We start from the raw sequence: 23,173 nt of genomic DNA, 5'->3' as shown, positions 1-23,173 counted from the left end.
AAAAAGAATGAAGGTGGGGGCATAACAATACCTGACTTCAAACTCTATTATACGGCCACGACAATCAAAACAGCATGGTATTGGCAGAAAAATAGACACTCAGACCAATGGAACAGAATAGAAAGTCCAGAAATAAAACCACATATATATAGTCAAATAATTTTTGATAAAGGGGCCAACAACACACAATGGAGAAAAGAAAGCCTCTTCAATAAATGGTGCTGGGAAAACTGGAAAGCCACATGCAAAAGAATGAAACTGGACTACAGTCTCTCCCCCTGTACAAAAATTAACTCAAAATGGATCAAAGATCTAAACATAAGACCTGAAACAATTAAGTACATAGAACAAGACATAGGTACTCAACTCATGGACCTGGGTTTTAAAGAACATTTTATGAATTTGACTCCACAGGCAAGAGAAGTGAAGGCAAAAATTAATGAATGGGACTACATCAGACTAAGAAGTTTTTGCTCAGCAACAGAAACTGATAAGAAAATAAACAGAAAGCCAACTAAATGGGAAATGATATTTTCAAACAACAGCTCAGATAAGGGCCTAATATCCAAAATATACAAAGAACTCATAAAACTCAACAACAAACAAACAAACAATCCAATAAAAAAATGGGAAGAGGATATGAATAGACACTTCTTCCAGGAAGAAATACAAATGGCCAACAGATATATGAAAAGATGCTCATCTTATTTAGCTATTAGAGAAATTCAAATCAAAACGGCAATGAGATACCACCTCACACCTGTTCGATTAGCTGTTATTAGCAAGACAGGTAATAGCAAATGTTGGAGAGGCTGTGGAGAAAAAGGAACCCTCATACACTGTTGGTGGGAATGTAAAGTAGTACAACCATTATAAAAGAAAGTATGGTGGTTCCTCAAAAAACTGAAAATAGAACTACCTTATGACCCAGCAATCCCTCTACTGGGTATATATCCCAAAAACTCAGAAACATTGATACGTAAAGACACATGCAGCCCCATGTTTATTGCAGCATTGTTCACAGTGGCCAGGACATGGAAACAACCAAAAAGCCCATCAATAGATGACTGGATAAAGAAGATGTGGCACATATACACTATGGAATACTACTCAGCCATAAGAAATGATGACATTGGAACATTTACAGCAAAATGGTGGGATCTTGATAACATGATACGAAGCAAAATAAGTAAATCAGAAAAAACCAGGAACTATATTATTCCATACTTAGGAGGGATGCAATAGTGAAACTAAGAGACATTGATAAGAGTGTGGTGGTTACGGGGGGAAGGGGGGAATGGGTGAGGGAAAGGGGGTGGGGAGGGGCACAAAGAAAACAAGATAGAAGGTGACAGAGGACAATCTGACTTTGGGTGGTGGGTATGCAACATAATTGAACAACAAGATAACCTGGACCTGTTATCTTTGAACATATGTATCCTGATTTATTGATGTCACCCCATTAAAAAAATAAAATTATAAAAAAATTAAAAAAAAATTAAAAAAAGAGACACACCTTAAAACAAAAGATACACATAGACTGAAGGGAAATGGAGGGAAAAAAACATTTCATGCAAATGGAAATGAAAAAAAAGCTGGGGTAGCAATACTTATATCAGACAAAATGGACTTTAAAACACAGAATATAGTAAGAGATAAAAAGACCACTACATAATGATAAAGGGAGCAATCCAACAGGAAGATATAACTATTATAAATACCTACGCACCTAATATAGGAGCACCTAAATATATAAAGCAGACTTTGATGGATATAAAGGGCAAGATCAACAGCAATGCTATAATAGTAGTTAGTAATACCCCACTAACATCACTAGATAGATCCTCAAGAAAGAAAATTAACAAAGAAACAGCAGACTTAAAGGACACACTGGATCGACTGGGTTTAATAGATATCTTCAGAACCTTTAACCCTAAAGCAGCAGAAAATACATTCTTTTCAAGTGCTCATGGTACATTCTCTAGGATAGACCACATGTTAAGGAACAAAAGTGGTCTCAACAAATTTAAGAAAATAGAAATTATATCAAGCACTTTCTCTGATCACAATGGCATGAAACTAGAAATCAATCGCAACAGAAAAGCTCTAAAATTCTCAAACACGTGGAAACTAAATAGCAAATATTAAATAATAAATGGATTAACAATGAGGTCAAAGAAGAAATAAAAAATTCCTAGAAATGAATGATAATAAGCATACAACAACTCAAAATTTATGGGACACAGAGAAAGCAGCACTGAAAGGGAAGTTCATAGCACTACAGGCACATTTTAAGAAGCTAGAAAAACTCAAATAAACAACTTAACCTTGCATCTAAAAGAACTAGAAAAAAAACAGCAAATAAAGCCCAAATGTAGTAGAAGGAAGGAAATAATAAAGATTGGAGCAGAAATAAATGACATAGAGGCTAAAGAAACAATACAGAGGATCAAAGAAACTAGGAGCTGGTTCTTTGAAAAGGTAAACAAGATTGATGAACCTTTAACCAGACTCACCAAGAAAAAAAGAGAGAGGACTCAAATAAATAAAATTAGAAATAAGAGGGGAGAAATAACAACTGACACAACAGAAATACAAAATATTGTAAGAAAATACTATGAAGAACTTTATGCCAAAAAACTGGACAACCTAGATGAAATGGACAAATTCCTTGAAACATACAATCTTCAAAAATTAATCTTGAAGAATCAGAAAACCTAAACAGACCGATTACACCAAATGAGATCAAAACAGTTTCTCCCAACAAAGAGAAGTCCTGGGATTGATGGCTTCACTAGTGAATTCTACCAAATATTCAAAGAAGAACTAACTCCTATCCTTCTCAAGCTATTTCAAAAAGTTCAAGAGGAAGGAAGACTTCCAAGCTCCTTTTATGAGGCGAGCATAATTCTGATTCCAAAACCAGACAAAGACAACACAAAGAAAGAAAATTATAGGCCAATATCTCTGATGAATATAGATGCTAAAATCCTCAACAAAATATTAGCAAACCGGATCCAACAATATATGGGAAAAAATCATACAGCATGATCAAGTGAGATTTATTCTAGGGAGGCAAGGCTGGTACAATATTCACAAATCAATCAATGTGATTCATCACATAAACAAAAGGATGGAGAAAAACCATATGATAATTTTAATAGATACAGAAAAAGCATTTGATAAAATCCAGCACCCATTCATCATCAAAACTCTCAACAAAGTGGGAATACAGGGAACATACCTCAACATGATAAAGGCCATCTATGACAAACCCACAGCCAACATCATACTCAATGGGCAAAAATTAAAAGCAATCCCCTTAAGATCAGGAACAAGGCAGGGGTGCCCCCATTCACCACTCTTATTCAACATAGTTTGGAAGTCCTAACCACAGCAATCAGACAAGAAGAAGAAATAAAATGTATTCAAGTTGGAAAAGAAGAAGGAAAACTATCATTATTTGCAAATGATATGATACTGTATATAGAAAACCCTAAAGTCTCAGTCAAAAAACTACTGGACCTGAATAATGAATTCAGCAAAGTTGCAGGATATAAAGTTAATACTCAGAAATCAGAGGCATTTTTATACACAAGCAATGAACAGTCAGAAAGAGAAATTAAGGAAACAATCCCCTTCACTATTACAACCGAAAAAATAAAGTTCCTAGGAGTACATTTAACCAAGGAGACTAAAGACTTGTAATCAGAAAATTATAAAACATTGATAAAAGTAATCAAGGAAGATACAAACAAGTGGAAGCATATACCGTGCTCATGGTTAGAAAGAATAAACATCATTAAAATGTATATATTACCTAAAGCAATTTATAAATTCAATGCAATACCAATTAAAATACCAATGACATACTTTAAAGATATAGATCACATATTCCAAAAATTTATACAGAACCAATAGAGAACACAAATAGCCTCGGCAATCTTAAAAAAGAAGAATAAAGTAAGAAGTTTCACACTTCCTGATATCAAGTTATACTACAAGGCCATTGTACTCAAAACAGCCTGGTCCTGGCATAAGAACAGGCACAAAGATCAATGGAACAGAACAGAGAACCCAGAAATAAACCCACAGCTCTATGGACAACTGATATTTTACAAAGGAGGTAAGGGCATACAATGGAGTAAAGATAGCCTCTTTAATAAATGGTGCTGGGAAAATTGGACAGCTACTTGCAAAAAAATGAAACTAGTCCACCACCTTACACCATTCACAAAAATAAACTCAAAATGGATAAAAGACTTAATTGAAAGCCGTGAAACCATAAGCATCTTAGAAGAAAACATAGGCAGTAAGCTCTCCAACATCTCTCGCAGCAATATATTTGCTGATTTATCTCCACAGGCAAGTGAAATAAAAGACAGGATAAACAAATGGGGCTGTATCAAACTAAAAAGCTTTTGTACAGCCAAAGACAATAAGAATAGAATAAAAAGATAAACTACACAATGGGAGAACATATTTGAGAGTAAGTCTGATAAGGGGTTAATAACCAAAATTTATAAAGAACTTGTAAATCTCAACACCAGAAAGACAAACAATCCAATCAAAAAATGGGCAAAAGAAATGAATAGACTTCTCCAAAGAGGACATACAGATGGCCAGTAGGCATATGAAAAAATGCTCAACATCACTAATCATTAGAGAAATGCAAATTAAAACCACAATGAGATATCACCTCACACCGGTCAGAATGGCGCTCATCAACAAAACAACACAGAATAAGTGCTGATGAGGATGTGGAGAAAAGGAAATCCTCCTACACTGCTGGTGGGAATACAGACTGGTGCAGCCTCTGTGGAAAACAGTATGGAGATTTCTCAAAAAATTGAAAATCGAACTGCCTTTTGACCCAGCTATCCTACTTTTAGGAATATACCTTAAGAATACCATAGAACTGTTCCAGAAAGAGAAATGCACCCCCATGTTTGTGGCAGCATTGTTCACAATAGCGAAGATCTGGAAACAGCCCAAGTGTCTGTCAGAGGATGAGTGGATAAAAAAGCTTTGGTACATATATACTATGGAATACTACTCAGCCATAAGAAATGATGACATCGGATCATTTACAACAACATGGATGGACCTTGATAACATTATACGGAGTGAAATTAGTAAATCAGATAAAACTAAGAACTATATGAGCCCATACATAGATGGGACATAAAAATGAAACTCAGAGACATGGACAAGAATGTGATGGTAACAGGGGGTGGGGTGGGGGATTGGGAGGGGGCGAGGAAGAAGAGTAAGGGGGTGGAGGCAGGGGAGGGGCAGAAAGAAAACCAGATAGAAGGTGACAGAAGACAATTTGACTTTGGGTGAGGGGTATGCAAGATAATCAAATGTCAAAATAATCTGGAGATGTTTTCTCGGAACATATGTACCCTGATTTATCAATGTCACTGCATTAAAATTAATAAAAATAAGATTAAAAAAAGGAAAAACAAGACAAACGGGAAAAAAATCCAAGGAGTAAATTTAAAAAAAAAAAAACTAAAATTAAGCATTTTGAAATGGTCAAAATTATTTCTATAAAAAGTAAACACATGCTGAAATAGGCATCAGAAGCACCAGAAAAATCACCCAGGCCCAAATCATCTGACTCAAATTTAAAATGCTATTAAATACCATAGCTACTTAAAAGGCATAACCAAAATAAAAAAAGGAAAGCCTTTTAATATTCAAAGCATATGCAGGTTTCTAAACAATATTTTTGTTGCAATCCTCTGGATTTATAATTCAGTCTTTTTTTTTTCAGTTATTTTCTTACTTTACATACCCAAAGTCACACATTCATCACGAATAATTACGACAAAAGTTTGCAATTTCCTTCTTCTTTGCAAATGACATCATCTTGGGGGATATGTCCTTATCTCTTCACAGCATTTTTTATTTTCATCATATTTGTACCATTCAATTCTTTTTTTAAAAATTAGCCCTACTTAACTGGTTTACTGAGTTAACTGGTTCACCAACTTCACTGGAATTTATAGCTGAATATCGCTCACTTCCATCCAAACAGGACAGCCATCAAAAGCAGATTAAGGTCAGTTGAGGCCCCAGGCGCAGAAGAAAATATTGGGCCCCTTATTTTAGAAAAAAATGTGAAGTTGAGGTTTTGCGGGGCCCTTCAGAAGTCGGTGTCCAGGGTGCATGCAGGTGCACCCGCCGTTAAATCCACCTCTGACAGCCATCTAAGAATAGAATCATGTGATGGACTTTCCTCAATATTAATTAGTTTGTGCTGCTCCTCACAGCATATTATTAGCAAAATAGCTTTTCTTAAATTGCGAGTCTACAATATGAACATCCAGAGTTGCATAGCAAATGTTCACTCATCGATTCCCGCAGTTGAAGGGATAATTCACTAGCTCATGTCATTTTACTTGGATGCTTTAGTTATCCATGCCTTTTCTTATGAAGAATTATATCTTTAAAAAGCACAGTCCTTGATAATTTCTTTCATCAGAAAAACCTTCCTGGTTGACGACATGAGAAAAGAGCAAATTTAGGACATAATATACTAGTCTTAGAAAAACAAGTTAAAAAAATAGATACAAAATAATATATTTTAAAAAGTAGATATAAAATGATATATATAAAATAGATATTAAAATGATAATATTTTCCAGCCCAGAATATAAGAATAGAGTTTCCAAACTGCCCTGGGTTGTGTTTGTAATGTCGTGATCTTATTTTCAAAATGACATCTATGAGAGAATCACTTAGATTTCTGGTCTCAATGACACCATATGGTGGAACATAGGATTTTATTTTTTTTTCATTCAGATTTCTGTTTCATTTTCACTTAGCAAAACTTCCCTAGAATTCACATAAGTGATTAATTTTAAAAATTAATATATAAAAGTTCAAGACATATAAGTAAATATTCTCTAGGCTGAGCCAACACTACAAAGCCAAGTTGAATCGTCTCAATTCTCACCTAGACAGGTGCATGATGTCTCCAAGGTGGAGTTTCATCCCCTCGTTCTAAATAATACTATCCAAAAAAAAAATTATTGTAAAAACAAACGGTGTTTCCAAATCAAAGCAATGAACATCAGGTACAGCAGGAATACCAGGGCCTCCGTAAAGGGATTTGAAAAGTCTGAATAAGGACCATTGCCAGAGAATGTCAGAAATCTTTTTGCCTGTTTGTCTCTCACCTGCCCTTTCTTGGGATATCTTAAAATTTCTGGCTGCAAAGCAACACTGATTCACTGTGAAGGTGAATAATTTTGACCTGTAAGACAGGTTTTTTTCCTAAGGAGCTCTGGACACATTTTATTTCATTTCTTCTTCCAAAGTCTTTATGACACTGAAGTCAAATAGTAAATAGGTATATTGTCGACTGAAAGGGTGATAGTTAAACCTAAACCAACTAAAGATATCAATGGCATAAATTCAGTTTTATTGTGGCTGCTTTATCAGTATGTTCAAAGAGTTGCCCACAAGAATATTCCTAGGTAGAAAGGTCAAGTGTCCCTGCACCTCACTAAGTCTTGGGAGAAGCAGAAGGGGGACAAGACGTGGAGCTCTCACAATGACAGATAGCTTCCCTCAGTCAGGTCTCTCCCAATGGAAACAGATGGCATCAGAGGTTGGCAGTCTTTCATATCCCATCCTTCCAAAGATGAAAACACAATATCATCAACCACATTTACTCTGACCTCCCATCTCCTGGGGTAACCTGGCACTCAGGTTGAGACAAGGTATCTTATGGTTTCTATCAAGGTGAATAACAGGAAGAGGCAGATTAATTACTTAATTGCTTAGGGAACCTTTCAGTGCAGGATGCATTTCTGGTTTTGATAAGGCTTGGAGCATGAGGGTGATGGTCATTTGGAAAAAAACTTACACTTCATCGAAATTTTGTCTGCAATCACTTCAATCTTTTCATTTTAATTATTTTTTGTCATTTCAATTGGTAATAAAAAGTTCTGCCAACAATTAGAAGTATAAATTATAAATCCCAACATTGTCAAATTTCCTAACATCATCAGTATATATCAAAATGTATGCAATTTAAGCCAAATTTCTCATGAAGTTCATGACTGCTGACATTTCAGCTCTATAAGACCCTTTCAGGACATCTCCCAGAAAAACAGTCTCTGTGGGGATTTGAACTCAAAAAGTTTCACTTCTCACTATATTGAAAGAGTTTTAACAGATCTGCCATACAGAAAAATATCTGGAGAAAGAGGAAAAAAAAAGTGGGTTGGATGCCTGCCTAGGAGAATCTCATTTGCGGTGCACATGCAGGTCAGGCAGCACACCCCTCCCACACGGACAGGACCAATCATAGAGCTCAGCAAAATCTGAGAAAACATGTCACATTAATACCTCTCAAGCTATCTTCACAATAGATTATATCAGCTTTGGAGGTTGGGTCTATATAACTCCATAGCAACTATAAAGCAAAAAATTTAGAAAACTTTGTAGATGTTGGAGCTACACCATGTCAACTATAGAGAAATTTAAAGATACCATATAGCCTGCGACCAGCCAGCAGTGCCACTACAACAGGAGTCTACCTAGTAAAGGTGAGTCTCTCGGGGCTGACCACCTCCCCAAAGCCTGTCAAGCTGCTACAGTGAAAGACTCCCTGGCCATTTTTGCTGTTTTTCATCAGGAACCCTCTCTGACCTCTGGAGTTGAAATACAAAGCTGAACCTTTTGGAATTTATCATCAGCCTGGCATCTGTACTCAGCAGTAGAGCCTCTGAATTCAAAACAGGACTGTTTCCTGGCTCAGAACTCAAGCTCCAAATTCCTTAGGCTAAAAAGTGATGGGAAAACAGATCTTCAGCATTCTTCTGATTTAGAAATCATTCAAATTAACAACAGATAAGAAATTGACAAAGAGATATGCACACCTTCATTTATATAGCTGTCTTTTTTTCCTTCTACACAGTGGGGAACAGAGCATCCTTAACCTTGATTTTCTCACTTCTCTCAATTTAAAGCACAGCCCATAACATTAATTAAAGTGTGTAAGAGCTGGAGGGTACAAGTTCTATTTCATATGCTATACCACATGGTGTCCTAGAAGAGCTGTACTTTTTCCCAGGTTGATAAGTATTCAGCCCTGCACATGTTTTTTCATAACCTAACCTACACTCTACACAGAAACTGCACAATAACAACCTAGCAATGGTGGCAGTTAAGAGAACAAACACTGAGGGCATTGCTGGCGTAAGTATTTAGGTAGATGGAGGTAAATTTCTGACTCTGGACTACAGAAGGCTGGTGGTGCTAGAAAGGGCAGCTGAGATTTTCTAGTGCAACCCTTTTATTTTACAGATAAACCTGCAGAAGATGGGTGGCTACAGAAGGTACGTTAAACAACTAACTAGTGAGAGGAAACCCCAACTATTTCTTATGATTCCAAGTCTTTTCACTATGCCTGGGTCATAAACCTCTTTGAGATATTGATGTAAGGTAGGTCTTTTCCAGGAAAAAAAATCATATGCATACACACACACATACACACACACACACACACACACACACACACACACAAGTTTGCAAATAAACTCAGAGCTACAAATTCAGTTCTGGATGTGTAACGGGTCCATTATCCCCAGATTAAGAACTTCTTCCTGTTGAAGAAGCCATTTTTCTGAATAAAAAGTACTACTTTTAACCCCTTTCAAAACTTAGAATCTAAGCTAGATTTATTGATGTATTCTATAAATGTCAGGGGAGAAACAATTCCTACAAATCAGATAAATTAAGCCCTAATCAATATTTCCATATCATTTAAGCCTCTGTGTATTTTACTACCGATTTCACATACAACATGGAATATCTTTTCTCCTAATATGGAGATGGCTCAGCAGTATTTAAATGATTTCTTATTCCAAGTCATATAAATATGCACCAGATGTATCTTTTGTAAATGTTATGTTTTTCAACTTCTCAGCATTTGCAAGTAGTTGAAAGTTATGTCAAGCATGCTTTAATGGGGCATAAAAGTGTATTGTATTCAAAAAGATGGCACAGCTCTGTACAAGGTGAAAATACAAATGTTGTCAATGTATACATTTTCATATTATTGATTTATACTGCATAATAAAATGCCCTGTGTTGTTCTTTACATGCAAGTTTTATCTCAATTGAAATATAACTTGATATTTAAAAAGTATGCTACATTAGTGATTCTCTAGATGACAAAAAATTCAAAGCACAGAATTTTATTACTAGATGGCAACTTCAAGATCAACTAAATCCCACACTCTGATTTAACAGATGAGAAAACTAATACCAAAAGGGTTACATGAGACAGCCAAGTCACTAAATTAGTTGTGGCATAGTGTATGTATTTATATACTCTTAAATACAAGAAACCTTACTGAGCTCTTTTTACTATCTATCTTGACTACCTAAACAAAAAGAAAGAAGAGGAAGGAGAAGGAAAAATAGTAAAACATATATAATTTATTGATTTCTTGAGACATACTGGAAAGAAACAGACTATCTATATTTTGCAAACTGTCATTATCTTATGGGAAGTAAATATAGGAAGTAAAATGCCAATTGTTAGTACAAAAATTGTCAAAGAATATCATCATACTATTTTTAATATGAAATTCTGATAGTCCCAAGATTCATTTTTTTATTTTTAATACAAAAGATATCCCAGTAAATCCCACTAAGAACATTTTCTTTGAAGTTAGATACATCAAGAATGTTTAGGAAGTATATTCAAGTCAGATGTGATTGACAATTCATCTTGAAAAGAGTAGCTTTTTAAATAAAAGTTAAAATTGATTGATAACTTATTGTAAATTTTTTTAAATTTTTTAGTTTTTTATTACAAAAACAATAAACTCACTCCTCGGTCATTCTGCGTTACCTTCCGCTACCTCTAAGCCAAGAACAGTGTTTAATGGCATGTATCAGGTTATTCAGATTTTACCCAGACTCACTTTTCCCATTTTAGTTTTTTCTGTCACGGATTTTTATAAACTGCCTTAAATTATTTCTTGGAATGAGTTGGAATAGTAATTCATTAATAATAACTAACTAATGGGTGAAAGTCATTTTGCTGAAAGCCAAGTAACCTTTTCACTTTGACCTTTACAAATAACATTTTGCCCTTGGAGGGGGGGCAGTGGCAGCAATGATTTCACTTAGAAAAATCATTACTGAGGTTTTACTCAACCTTTAGGTCACTGTTGCTGGGAATAGAGTACCAGTGTTTCTCAGAGTTCCAAAGCTAACTCTATTTCTTCTTAGACCCCAAACAAAACCTCTGTTCCCTCTGTCTGGGAACCAGCATTTACACACTCTGCTCCCATGTCATGTAAGGAGGAGGACCACCTGGCTTCACAGCATGCCCATGGGGGGCACAGAGTCTTACCTGTTTTATCCTGGGCCCCTAAATAGTTCCAAGACTGGTGAGCACGGTTATGACAGCGGCTCTGCCTGTGGCTGCAAGATGTCTACACTGTTCCTATAGTGTTCAGCAGCAGAGTACCCTGAGGAGCCGAACCAGCCAAAGCAAACCACAGGTTCTTCCATCAGCCTGGAAGCAGGAACAATCTCGGGCCGATAGTCACCATCATGTTTAGGGACAATGCTTCCCATCAATAGGTTATTTTCTTCCCCAGGGTGCTCATACACAGAGAACCTGACATGTATGTTTAACATTGAGAGTTTAGAGGTGTACACACTTTCTGGTGTGATCTATAGATGCACTTTCTGAGACCATAGAACCTGCTATACTTCAGTGTCAAAGTGGAGCATCAAAACCTAATCATTACGTGTAAAGCAAGCCTTCAGAGTTTTGACCATCCTTGTTTTGACAAGACTTGTATGGCACGGTACTCACAAATGTCACATGACTACTTCGGCAGCTAGCACAAGTGTCCCTAAAGGGGAGAAAACAGCAAGTAATTTGTAAAGTAAAGCCGTGCTGTCAAAAGCACATCGACTTTAAGAGACATGTCCACATTCAAAATAGAAACCACCACATCATGATCTTGGGCAAGTGACTTAGCCCTGAGATGCCTCAGTTGAATAATCTGTCGAACCCAAGTACAAGTACAAACTGCACTTCAAAGTGTGCTTAGAGACTTAAATAAAACAATACCCATGAGGTACACGTTTTAATATCTGGTACACGGTAAATCTTTAGCAAAATTGTGTCATTATCATTATCGTTGTTGTTGATGTAATAGAAATTCTCCTTTGAGTCATTAAGCATGGAAATGAGAAAAGATTTGCTTGTTCACCTTTCCCATCCCCCCATACGCAGAGACTAAGCACAGGCTGCTAAACTCTGGTGTTCTGTTCTCCCTCCGGCCCATTCAGAGAAAAAAGGAGGAGAGAGTCACAAGGGCCCAGACTATACCCAGACCGACCTTTTGTCGGTCATGGCTTTGGAGTCCAGCTACATGCTCTAAACATGGCTACCTTGTTCCCATGACAAAATCCAGACTGCAGGTGGTAAGAGCATTTTCAGACGGAACCAGAGGAAAATCTCAGATGTTGACTCTCTCCCTTGTTCCCCTCCCAGGAAACCCTTCTGTTTTGATTCCCTTAGGGTAAGAAGGGAAAATGCCATCAAACTTGATAAAGAGATATCTGTTGCGGGGTTGAGGAGAGGAGGGAGTCCATACTAAACAATCTCACTCCCCTCCAATGGGTTATCTACCATTTGCATCTCATTCTCCATAAAGAACATGGCCCAATAGAATTGAGAACTAAGAACAATGCTTGGCAAATATGTTTCCTTAAATTATCACTTTTTCCACTGCCACCCACTCTTATTCTCTAAGTTTCCCCAAAAAGTCTTGGAAAACAAATTCAATGCTTTCTCAACCCCCATGCAGACCTGTGACATCTTTAAAGCATAAGGCTTGGCACAAGAAAATTTAAAAATAGACAACAAACGTGTATTCTATGCTTGATGTACCTTGTATTCTACACTTAATATCCCTTGCGAAAATGTATATGAAACATATTTTTCTTCTCCACAAAGCCACTTTAACTGTTACTCAGGTCATTGAATTCAATAAGACAGTAAGCTCAAACCAGCTCACTGACACAGCCAAAGCTGGTTCTGCATTGACTTCTAAGACTGAGTGTAAAGTGAATGTATAGCTAGGAGCCTGCATCAAATGTGCTATGAGCATGAGGAACTTTGCAGCAGCTTACACACACACACACACACACACACACACACACATACACACACATACGCACACGGTGTTGGAGCTGGGCTTTGTGGGCCAGTCCCATTGAATAGTCAGGAGTGAGCTCTGGGTGGCCTGAGGAAGGGGGAAGAAATGACATGGTCACACCCATGCTCTTGGAAGGGTTATTCATGCCATTGTGATCTACTTTTTTGTTGTCCACTGATTTGCCTTTAAGGGTATGTCATCATCATACTCAGAGGCAGATTAAGGTAGGTTGAGGCCCCAGGTGCAGAAGAAAACATTGGGCCCCTTACATTAGAAAAAAGTGTAAACTTGGGGTTTTGCGGGGTCCTTCAGAAGTCGGGGCACCAGGTATGCACCCACAGTTAAATCCGCCTCTGATCACATTGGATTTACAGCCTCACAAATGAGACCTTTACTTCCAGCCAACACAATGGTTGCTAATGTAGGCAGTTCACCAAAGTTGGTATTGGAAAACGGCATGAATTCAAGATTTATATTTATTAGAAGGGGCATTTTTTAAAAAACTGTGTCAAAACTGTTTTAATGTCTTGGACTTTTTTTTTCTTTAAGGACTCTGCATTTGGGGCTCTGGGCAGTTAATAGTAGCCAGTCCTGATTGGCCAACATCTGTTTCTTTACAGAAACCTTACTTGCCAAGTAGCTGGACAGCAATGCCCATTTGGTATTCATGAAAGTACTTGCAGAACAATAATGACAATAATTGCCTCTGATTCTTGTGTTTACAACACTGCCAAAGTATCATTAGGGCCTTATTTATAGATAATAATGCTTATTAATCATAAGTATTTGAATTTTGGAATGTATTAGATTAATATTCTTTTGTACCTCAGTTCTGTACTAATACTGTGAAAGACATTTACTGAATGCAACTCATTGCCAATGCTTATTTTGAGCTGCAAAATATGTGTAATTTGCAGGTGAGAGATTAAAAAAATGACGTAGCTACCTCTCAACAGCCTGCACTGTGATCAATGCCAACACTGAGAATTAGGCCCTAACTCTAACATGAGAAAGGAAAGAAGCAAAATAAATATTCCTGGAGGTATTATTTCAAAAATATCTTGGAAAGTCTTATTATGATGGGAGAACTTCCTAATAATGTCTATTATCTTGTTTTGCCATAAATCTTCAGAGGGTGACATCAATTTATTAAAAAGGGTCTGCAATGAAAAATCATTAGTGATTTTGTAAAAATTTCATATTGTGTAATTTTTTGGAGGCTCAAAGGGAAAAATAGTGTAGGATGACTAACAGTTGTAACCAGCAAAAGTACAATCTTCACTCTAACTGTCCAGTTGTTAAACATCCTTCATTCATTTATTCATTAAATCTTCCTACATGCTTAAATTCTGTGCAGGCAAACATTAAAACTATCAAGTACTTACTCATTTTATGAACATCTAGTAATAGAAATCATTAAAAATTTCAAAGGTTATCATACTTTTTCTAAGACTGAAACAAAGGACATAATTTTTGTTAGTGTAATAAAATGACTTCATAAATATAAAACATACCAGCCCATAGTTTTCACCTGTCCACTCCCTCCTGGAATTACAGAAAATATGAAGTCAGCAATATTTTCTTTTCATCTAGCATACAATTTTAATTGGTCTTAGAGTATTTGTGTTTTATGTGTTACAACAATATTTCAGGTTTTTAATTAAATGATGCAAAATGTAGTGACATAAATTTCCAGAAATATTTGAGAAAGAAAGCAAAATTTATTAATATCTATTTAAGTGCCATTTTAAAAAGTAATATCTGCAACCTAGATAGCTTTTTAAAAATTGCCTGTACTTAATGTTTACTAATATTCTTAATCTTACCCTACCCATGTATTTTTTTTTACTTTTTTTTATTTATTCATTTTAGAGAGGAGAGAGAGAGACAGAGAGAGAGAAGAGAGAGAGACAGGGGGGAGGAGCTGAAAGCATCAACTCCCATATGTGCCTTGACCAGGCAAGCCCAGGGTTTCGAACTGGTGACCTCAGCATTTCCAGGTCTACGCTTTATCCACTGCACCACCACAGGTCAGGCACCCTACCCATGTTTAATCTTATCCTACTCTACCAAAGACTACTTTAAAATAGTGTATGGCTCTCATAACCTTCTACAATATATAATATTGTCTCCCTTTGTCTCTTGGTTTTTGTCCCCCACTGGAAGGGAAGGGATTGTACCTTTCAATTCAACAAATTACACTGAGAAAATTGTCCTCCCTAAAAGATTCTTGAAAATATGTTCAGCTGACATTTCCAAGTCAGAGCATCTAAGGAGACTAAGATTCTAATTCATTAAATGTATAATGTTAACATTTCAAGCTATTGCTAAGTATAAATAACTTTAGCAATCCCAGTTGGACTACTTAATATTAATTTAAAGTATTTTATAATACATGTGTGTGTCTCCTCTCATAGGGCTAAGTAGAAATAGAAATAACTTCAATCAGGGTATTCAGCCAAACCTGGCACATCAGACCCCTTAACTCTATTTAAATCTGGTAAATATCTCAACTAGAGGTCCATGCAGGTGTGTTTCATCTCTCATAACACTGGACGAATGAGGAGTCAAGCAATAGCTTATAAAATTAGTTGTTATCTTACAAACTGAATCACTATAGATAGATCATTTACATGATTCAAATTTCACCATGTCCTTTTTTTTTTTCTTAATAGGGAGGTAAAAGAGAAAGCAGCAATGCCTAAATTCTCCAAATACTTAATTTAGTTCTTTGATTTATTTTGCTTTCAGGAGACACTGTCTGATTCTTTCTTTAAAAGTCACTAGCACTGGATGAGGAAAGAAAATAAACATTTGGAGAGAACAGATATATCTCACCTTAATGTGTGACACTGATGATGTCTAAACACTTAGATTAAATATCTGAACTTCCCCTCGGTGTGTCTCTGAACTATACTGAATTAGCCTCACGAAGCTGCTTACAGATATAAAACGAAAGGAAGGAAGGAAAAAAGGAAGGAAGGGAGGGAGGGAGGGAGGGAGGGAAGGGGGAGAAAGAGAAAGGAAAGAAGGAAGGGAGACAGCAAGAGAGAAAGGGAGGAGGGAAGACATGGGTAGTCTGTAAAGTTGGAGTTTAAATTTCAGAGTCTTAAAAAGATAATTCACTATGAAACAGGGTTTGACAGAATAACTTGTACTCCACCAATATCTTAGCAGTTTTCTGAGCCTAGTTAGCTCTGAAACTTGAGACCTGTCAACATTATATAAGTTGCCCTGGGTTAATAAGCATTTTTCCTTGTTTTCTTTAACTGCCAGATTTTTTAATGAAATTGAATCTTGGATGACTACATTCTGGGGAGTTTTATTTGCTATATTATAGTTCTGTCTGCTTGTAGGTTACAGAATGCCAAAATATTTATTCATACAAATCTGTAACTTGAGGCTTGTCTGTAACTTGAGGCTACTAAAATAGGCCTTGACCCACTTTATTAATTAAATCGACCAAAATAAAAAATTATTTTACATTTTTGTAGGAAATTTTTAAATGAACATTGTACACTTTTAAATCATTATATAGAATGTTTTCTTAAGTCACGGCACACCATCAGATAAAAAACTTCTTAAGAAAAAGACTAACTTATGTTTGCAGTTGATTTTAAAGCCCATCTAGAATAAAATATTTGCACCTCTTTCCAAGTAATAGTCTTTCTAAAGAGTTTTATTTCTGGTATTTCCATGGTTTTAAATTCAAGAATTTTAAGAGATTAAGAAACAAAACTCAGAAAGCAATTGGACTAAAACTGATTTTCATTTTCACAAGCTCATCACTGATATTTAGACACCACTGATGAGTCATCACTCTTTAAAATACTATCTCTGAAATAAATTAGACATAAATTACATGTGGGAATAAATGCCACCATAAACATCATATATGGTTTTTTTGTAATTAAATATACAATTACATAAACATAGAAAAGCCAACAATATATTTTATAATATCAGTAAAAGTAAGTCTCATTATGTGAGGGAGCTCCTTCTATCATGGTCTTCAAGAAAATTTCAGAACTTTATTTTTTTATTCCTTTACCAACAAGGAAAAATAGCTGCTGAGATAGAATATTCTACTACAACACTGACTTACACTGGCTCAGCACAATAAGCATGGGATTCTTGCCAATATATTCATTTTAACTGTAATTATTATTTTAACCCCAAAGCTTTTGAAAATGAAAGAGTTAAAAAATTAACAAGAAACAAGTAATGTCATGTCATGTCATATATCCTTTCAAGGATAAATATGTGCTTCAAATACTTTTTTTTACATTTTTAATTATCACTAAACTACTGAAAGTCTTTTAATAATATAAAGGCCTATAAAATTAAACTACTTGAAAATGTTTCCTTTATAGTAGAATGGAAAATAAAATTAATGTTCTTTGTTTTGTGTTCAGAATTTTAATTTTAGGTAGGGAGAGAAAAAGGCAAAAGGAAAACCTAGACTTTGATTAAATGTGCATGTTTTAAATGTGCATTCAAAAGCATGATGCCCCTTTATTATATGTAAAGCAAGTTATGTTCATAGTGCTTTTAAGTGGGCTGTGTTTAAAATATTAATATTATGCATGTAATATTTATCAATTTCTGTGGTGTCAAGTATGGTTAGCACAATTCAGATTTCAAAAGAAATTTTGAAATGTGTGTTAATAACATGAAGATGAAGATATACTCATTCTCTTATTTTTAGACTTAAGAATGTATTGTTACTCTCAGAAGTTTGGTATATTACACATGGGCTTGTTACATGCAAATGTATTCAGTTGGGGTATGTATATTATTGTTACATTATGTACATAAACATCTACCCTTGTGCATATGTATATTTACATCATGTATAAATATGTGTATATTACCAAAGGGTACTATACTGAAGGAAGAGGAGGAGCTTCTAAGGCCTGCCATACAATATTTTAGTTATCCATTAACTGAGTGTTATTTTCAATGAAAGTAATTAGATTTTCCTTTTTTCCACAACCCCAAAGGTGGGTGTTAATAGATGAGGTTCGGTTAGTTACTACTTTCCAAAAGGCTAGTTGTATGACCTTATGCCCACACACAGGCTTTACATCACTGAGTGATGCCCTCCCCTTCACCTTTTTCCTACTTTCAGGAAGACCTAGGGAATAAATAATTCAAAGAAAAGGTAAACTTTGATTCTAAAAACAAAAGCTCATCACCATAAACAGCATTTTACCATTAACATTATTTATTAAATTTAGCTGTCTACAAATTACCTTATGAAAAGGAGTGGTCAAAATCAGATCAAGGTATCAGCTGGTGATGGTGTCTTGGAGTGAATGTGTGCAAGTTTTTCTGAGAGCCTGTCTCCAAAACAGGAAGTCTTATAAAGAATGTGGCTAATAGTAAAACCAGCTAATATTAATAATTCCAAAAAACAAAAAATAAATACCAGTAGTATTTCTAAATTATTGAAAATTTCAAATGCAAATATTAGGGCCAAAAGAGGACATCCAAAAGTATTTATAAAGTGTCTTTTAGGATCCTCTAAATTTCATATTATCAAAAACACAATTTGGCAATTGGGTTACATATTCTCCGCGATGGAAATAGTTCATCTTTTTCTGAAATTTTTCCATCCTTATTTCCCCTTTAGAGTTGAACAGTCTGGATGGGATTGGTTCATATTTTCAAAAGGAGGAACTTCATTAGGCCCAAGTTTTCTTCTGCTAGTGTGCTTTTCTCTTTTCTATCAAGAGATAACTGACAGCCCTGTTTTGTAGTGAAATTATGGAAATCACAGACTGGAAGAAAAGGGAATAATTATTTCAGGACTAAAAAGTGTGGATGTCTTCACTCACCCCCGCCCCAAATTTTCCACCACTGGAAAGGAGCCAGTAAACTGGAAAGGGACTGAGGACAGTCGTACATAACAGGACCGCTAAAGAGACACCCAAAAAGTGATTTTTGGTTGGTTCTCACCGCCTCCCTATGCCTCCAAAAATAAAAACAACTTCCATGCAAGCAGTTTCTAAGGTCAAGAAAGATAGAAAACAGATACTCAAGTCCCTGAAACGTGGTTTCCCAGTGAGCGAAATCCAGTCTCAAGACCAGGCTAGACGATTGAAAAGCTCACCATGACATTTCTCAGCAAATACTGTCCCTCTCAGACACACCTTCGCTCACGTGAGTCAGGGTGGCAATGATATTCCCTGGCCACAAGAAGGACCTCTTTGGGAATCAGATGGGATACAGGTAAGGTAGAAGGAGACGCTTGTGTAGAGAAGGGGGGTGGCGGGGCTTAATCTCTAGGGCTGCAGATCAGACCTCAAAACTCAAACGGTTACGCTTGTACCAGAGCATGCTGCAACGCCTCCTGCCCCGGCCTGCGCGCGCACCGCACTCACTACACACCCGCCCTCGCCCACACTCGCACATGCACACTGCTGCACGCCCCTCTCCTCGCGGACTACAGGGGAAGCGGCCCCTCCGTGGTGCGTCGGAAGGAGGTAAGGCGGCCCAGTCCCGCGGAGCGCACACTGCGGCCAGCCCGCGGGCGGGGAACAAGGCGCGCGGCCGTGGGGCCAGTGTGGGCTGCCGGGTTCGGACCTGAGAGCGGGGCGGGAGAGGAGCGGCGGACCCCAGCAGGTTGGAGCCAAGGAGAGGAAGGCTGACGCCGCTGCATCCCACGAGGCACCGAGCTCTGGGACCTCTACACCACCACCACCACCACCCCCCGTCCCTCCCCAGCCCATCCCCGCTCTGAGCTCGCTCGCGTTTAGAAAGGCGCGCGACGATGGGTGCGTGTGCGCGCTGGCCTGGGGAGGACGCGGACGGCGCGAAGAAACCAAGTGGCGCCGCTCGACCGCGGGCTGCGCGCGGGCTCCACCGGTACTGGCCTGCAGGGGGCGCCGGCGCGTTTGCGCTCGGCGAGGACCCAGCCTTCGGAGGAGCCGGCGGGAGAACCGGACCGAAGCGGGCTGTCTCTGCGCTTCTCCGCTTCTCCGACAGGTTGAGCGGAGTCCTGAGGCTGGTGCTCAGCCCGATTGGGGCCGTTAACACACTTGTCAGCAGCAAGGAGCCGCGAGGCTTGCTTTCCGGCTCGGCGGCTGGCGGAGGCCTCGAGCTGCTGGAGAGTTTGTCTCCTGGCTGCTGGCTTAATCTCTGCTCTGGGGCCGGGAAGCGAGAGGGGACTTTGTTTTTCTGTCCTTGCAGAGCAGCGCACAGCATCAGGAGGTTTCCTACATCTTGGAGGATGACGACAAACGGAGTGCGAGCTTTGGTTCCTGGCTGGGACTACCCGAAAGTACCAGAAGTCTTACCGGCGAGCAGCGCCCTTGGGGCCTCCGTAGCAGTCATCCTCAAACGCACGCCCCTTCCCTGGCCAGCGAGTCCCGGGGCCGCCTAAGACGCGGACCCGCGATGCGTCTTAGCCTTGGGCTGGAAGCCGGGGAAGACCCGAGAATCAGTTCTCGCCGCGCCTGGGCGCCCAGCCCTTGCCCAGCTCGCGGACCGCGCCCGCCTTCCCTTTGGTGGGTTCTGCGTCCCCACCGACGGGGACTTGCCCATCCTGCAGCTTTGCTGGAGGAGGAAAATGGGGACTACGTTCCCAGAGGAACAAAGTTTGCGTTCTCTTGGGACATTTAAGGGGACTCCATCCGGCACAGGGGCTTTGCCTATATACCTCACGGGGAGAGGGACAGTCTAGGGCCAAAAATGCCTTCGGAGTCGACCTGGTTTTGTGAAACCTCGAACTCCGGGGTGTCCACGTCCCTTTTCCCACTCCAGAAGTTCAGCTGAGCTTTGGGTAGTGACTGAACCCCGTCCTGATCCGGATCCAGCATCCGAGCCACGGCCAGAAGAGTGCGGAATTTTTTTTAAGATCCACATCGTATAAATGTGCGACTTTTATCGAACATCACAGATTACTTAAAGCGTACCATTTTTCCTCAATCCAATTTTATTAGGATTTACTTTCATTTGTGCTCAGCTCCTCTGGGGAAATAATGCTTTGATTAATGTAATCCTTGCTCGGGATCCGCCACATGGCCTTCGCCCCTCTCCCAAGAGAAGGGGCTTGTTTGACAAACAATAACAGAGCAGCAACTCTTGCAATCTGCCCGCACGTTTTGGGGTGGCTAGGGAGAAGGTGACACGTTCACATTCCATTTGGTAAATGTAGTGGTGAGAGTAGTGGAACCGGCTCTGCAAGGGGCGAACTTTCCGGACTCAGAGCCCTAGGCTCAGAGGCGCGGGGCCTCACAGGAAGGAACTCTGGGTGGGGTGCGCGCGTGGGTGCATGTGCGCGCCTGTCCTTTGCGGGCTCCAGTGTCTGCCTCATTGTCCCCTGTCACAGGCCTCCACAACGGGGACGTGCGCGCTCTTTGAGCAGCCCCCAGACCCAAGGTGCTTCCACAGCGCCCACCTGCGGCCTCAAAGCACACCGGGAGCAAACCTTCGGAAATAACCTGGCACCATCCTGGGACGCCCTGCAGCTACCGAAACCTCGGCCAGAAACCTACAACATAGGACCAAATTCAATGGTCCTTTTTAGGCATATACCCATTTAAGTATACATGCAGACGATCTAAATCCTCGGACACTGCACGGATTGCTGCGCCCCTCCTTTACTTGGGTTGAGAGCGGGAGGGGAAGGGCTTTCCCGCTGTTCCTCCTCCCGCACAGCCCTCTCCTCCTCCCCGAAGAGAGAACGTTCAATTACAAAAAAAAAAAAAAATGCAAAAGAAAGAAAACCCAGGGCCGTAGGCCTCCTGCGACGCTCCTCTGGCCTCGGTCCCTGTACTGCAGCCCCCACCACCACCGTTCCCAGCTCGGGGAAGGCGGGAACACAGCGGTGCCAGGGGGCCTGCCCTGCACCGCCAGAACAAAGCCCACCGCGGTAGCCCGCGGCCACGCACGAAGTGATGACAAAGGCGGCGGCAGCGCTGAGCGTCAAGTCCGCGCGGCCACGGCGGGACACTAAGGAGGCCTAGCAGATGGGGTGCGATTTGCACCCCGCTTTTCAGGGTCTGCGACACCCGCTCCTGTGTACTCAATGGCCTGTTAGGATGACTCAACGTTTACCTGGTCCGTGGTCCCGCACCCCATCTCCCTCTATCCTGTCCCTTTCTGTCCCCATGCTCCTCCATCTCGCCCTGCTTTTTTTTCTCCACCTCACTTTTACCTTCTTTCCTTCTCCCTCTGCCTCGATTCAACTCTTTCCCTTTTTCTTTTCCACAGAAAAGCAATGTTAATTCGACTTCTGAAGGTCGCTCTGCGTGCCTAGTGCGGGGGGAGGGGGGGATCTAATGGGATCTTCTTCATTTTGTTCTGCAACCCGTGCCCTAAATAAAATACCCTGCAGTCTAAGGAAATGTACCTTGGTCCTGGGACACACACACACACAAGTCGCAATCTATTCGGGGGAAGTTTTTATGATGGCCACAAATCACAAGAGACCGGGCCGCACACGCAGCTGTGGAATAGAGACCTCAGGGCCGGGATCCCCTAGACAAACCTTTCTAGTGAAAGTTCCAATCTGACTTTATAATCCTGGAAAGGAATCACTCGCCAGACCTTTCCAATGAAATTGCAATGTTTCCGAAGTTAGGATATTTCAGTACTCACCGTTTTTCTGAGTGAAGTTTTGTTTGTTTTTACGATGTGAATTAAAAATAAAGAGAACAGAACCTATCCCTTTTGGACAATACATGCCTTAACTTCGGGAGACTTTCTGCACCCTGGTATAACACTAAACTAAGATTTGTCATCTGTCAAGTACCGCTCAAGCATGGAATCCTGCCCTTGGGCTTTACTGAGTAACCAGAAAATTTGGGAAGAGGGGTGAGTGTTCAAAGCAAGAAGGGGCACCTAACTTTTACCTTGGGACTAATAAACACCAGTGTGATGAAGCCACAGTGAGCAAGGTCACTGAGTTCTAACACTAAGGTTTCTTCACTAGATATTTTAGGGCTGAAATT

At 39.3% G+C, this 23,173-nt stretch overlaps 1 protein-coding gene and 1 long non-coding RNA gene across 2 annotated transcripts in view; one reads left to right on the top strand and one right to left on the bottom strand.

Moving 5' to 3' along the window:
- LOC136330699 (uncharacterized) overlaps positions 1 to 23,173 on the bottom strand; it is a 57,039-nt gene that overhangs the window by 28,599 nt on the left and 5,267 nt on the right. The gene's annotated exons all lie outside the window — the stretch shown is intronic.
- LOC136328660 (uncharacterized) lies at positions 19,396 to 22,977 on the top strand. The gene is made up of 4 exons (XM_066264744.1): positions 19,396 to 19,448; positions 19,552 to 19,702; positions 20,409 to 20,725; positions 21,550 to 22,977. Exons 1-4 carry the CDS (start codon positions 19,396 to 19,398, stop codon positions 21,761 to 21,763), a joined length of 735 nt encoding a protein of 244 aa, XP_066120841.1. The 3' UTR covers positions 21,764 to 22,977.

Source organism: Saccopteryx bilineata, chromosome 3 (assembly GCF_036850765.1).
Source record: "Saccopteryx bilineata isolate mSacBil1 chromosome 3, mSacBil1_pri_phased_curated, whole genome shotgun sequence".
In the NCBI taxonomy this organism is placed as follows: Eukaryota; Metazoa; Chordata; class Mammalia; order Chiroptera; family Emballonuridae; genus Saccopteryx; species Saccopteryx bilineata.
This window is presented reverse-complemented; position numbering and strand designations above follow the sequence as displayed.

Coding starts and splice junctions, on each gene's coding strand:
- LOC136328660 (XM_066264744.1), top strand. CDS start 19,396: ATGATATTCCCTGGCCACAAGAAGGACCTCTTTGGGAATCAGATGGGA. Junction 19,703..20,408: donor CCGTGGTGCGTCGGAAGGAG/GTAAGGCGGCCC, acceptor CTGTCCTTGCAG/AGCAGCGCACAGCATCAGGA. Junction 20,726..21,549: donor CCGCGCCCGCCTTCCCTTTG/GTGGGTTCTGCG, acceptor CCCCTGTCACAG/GCCTCCACAACGGGGACGTG.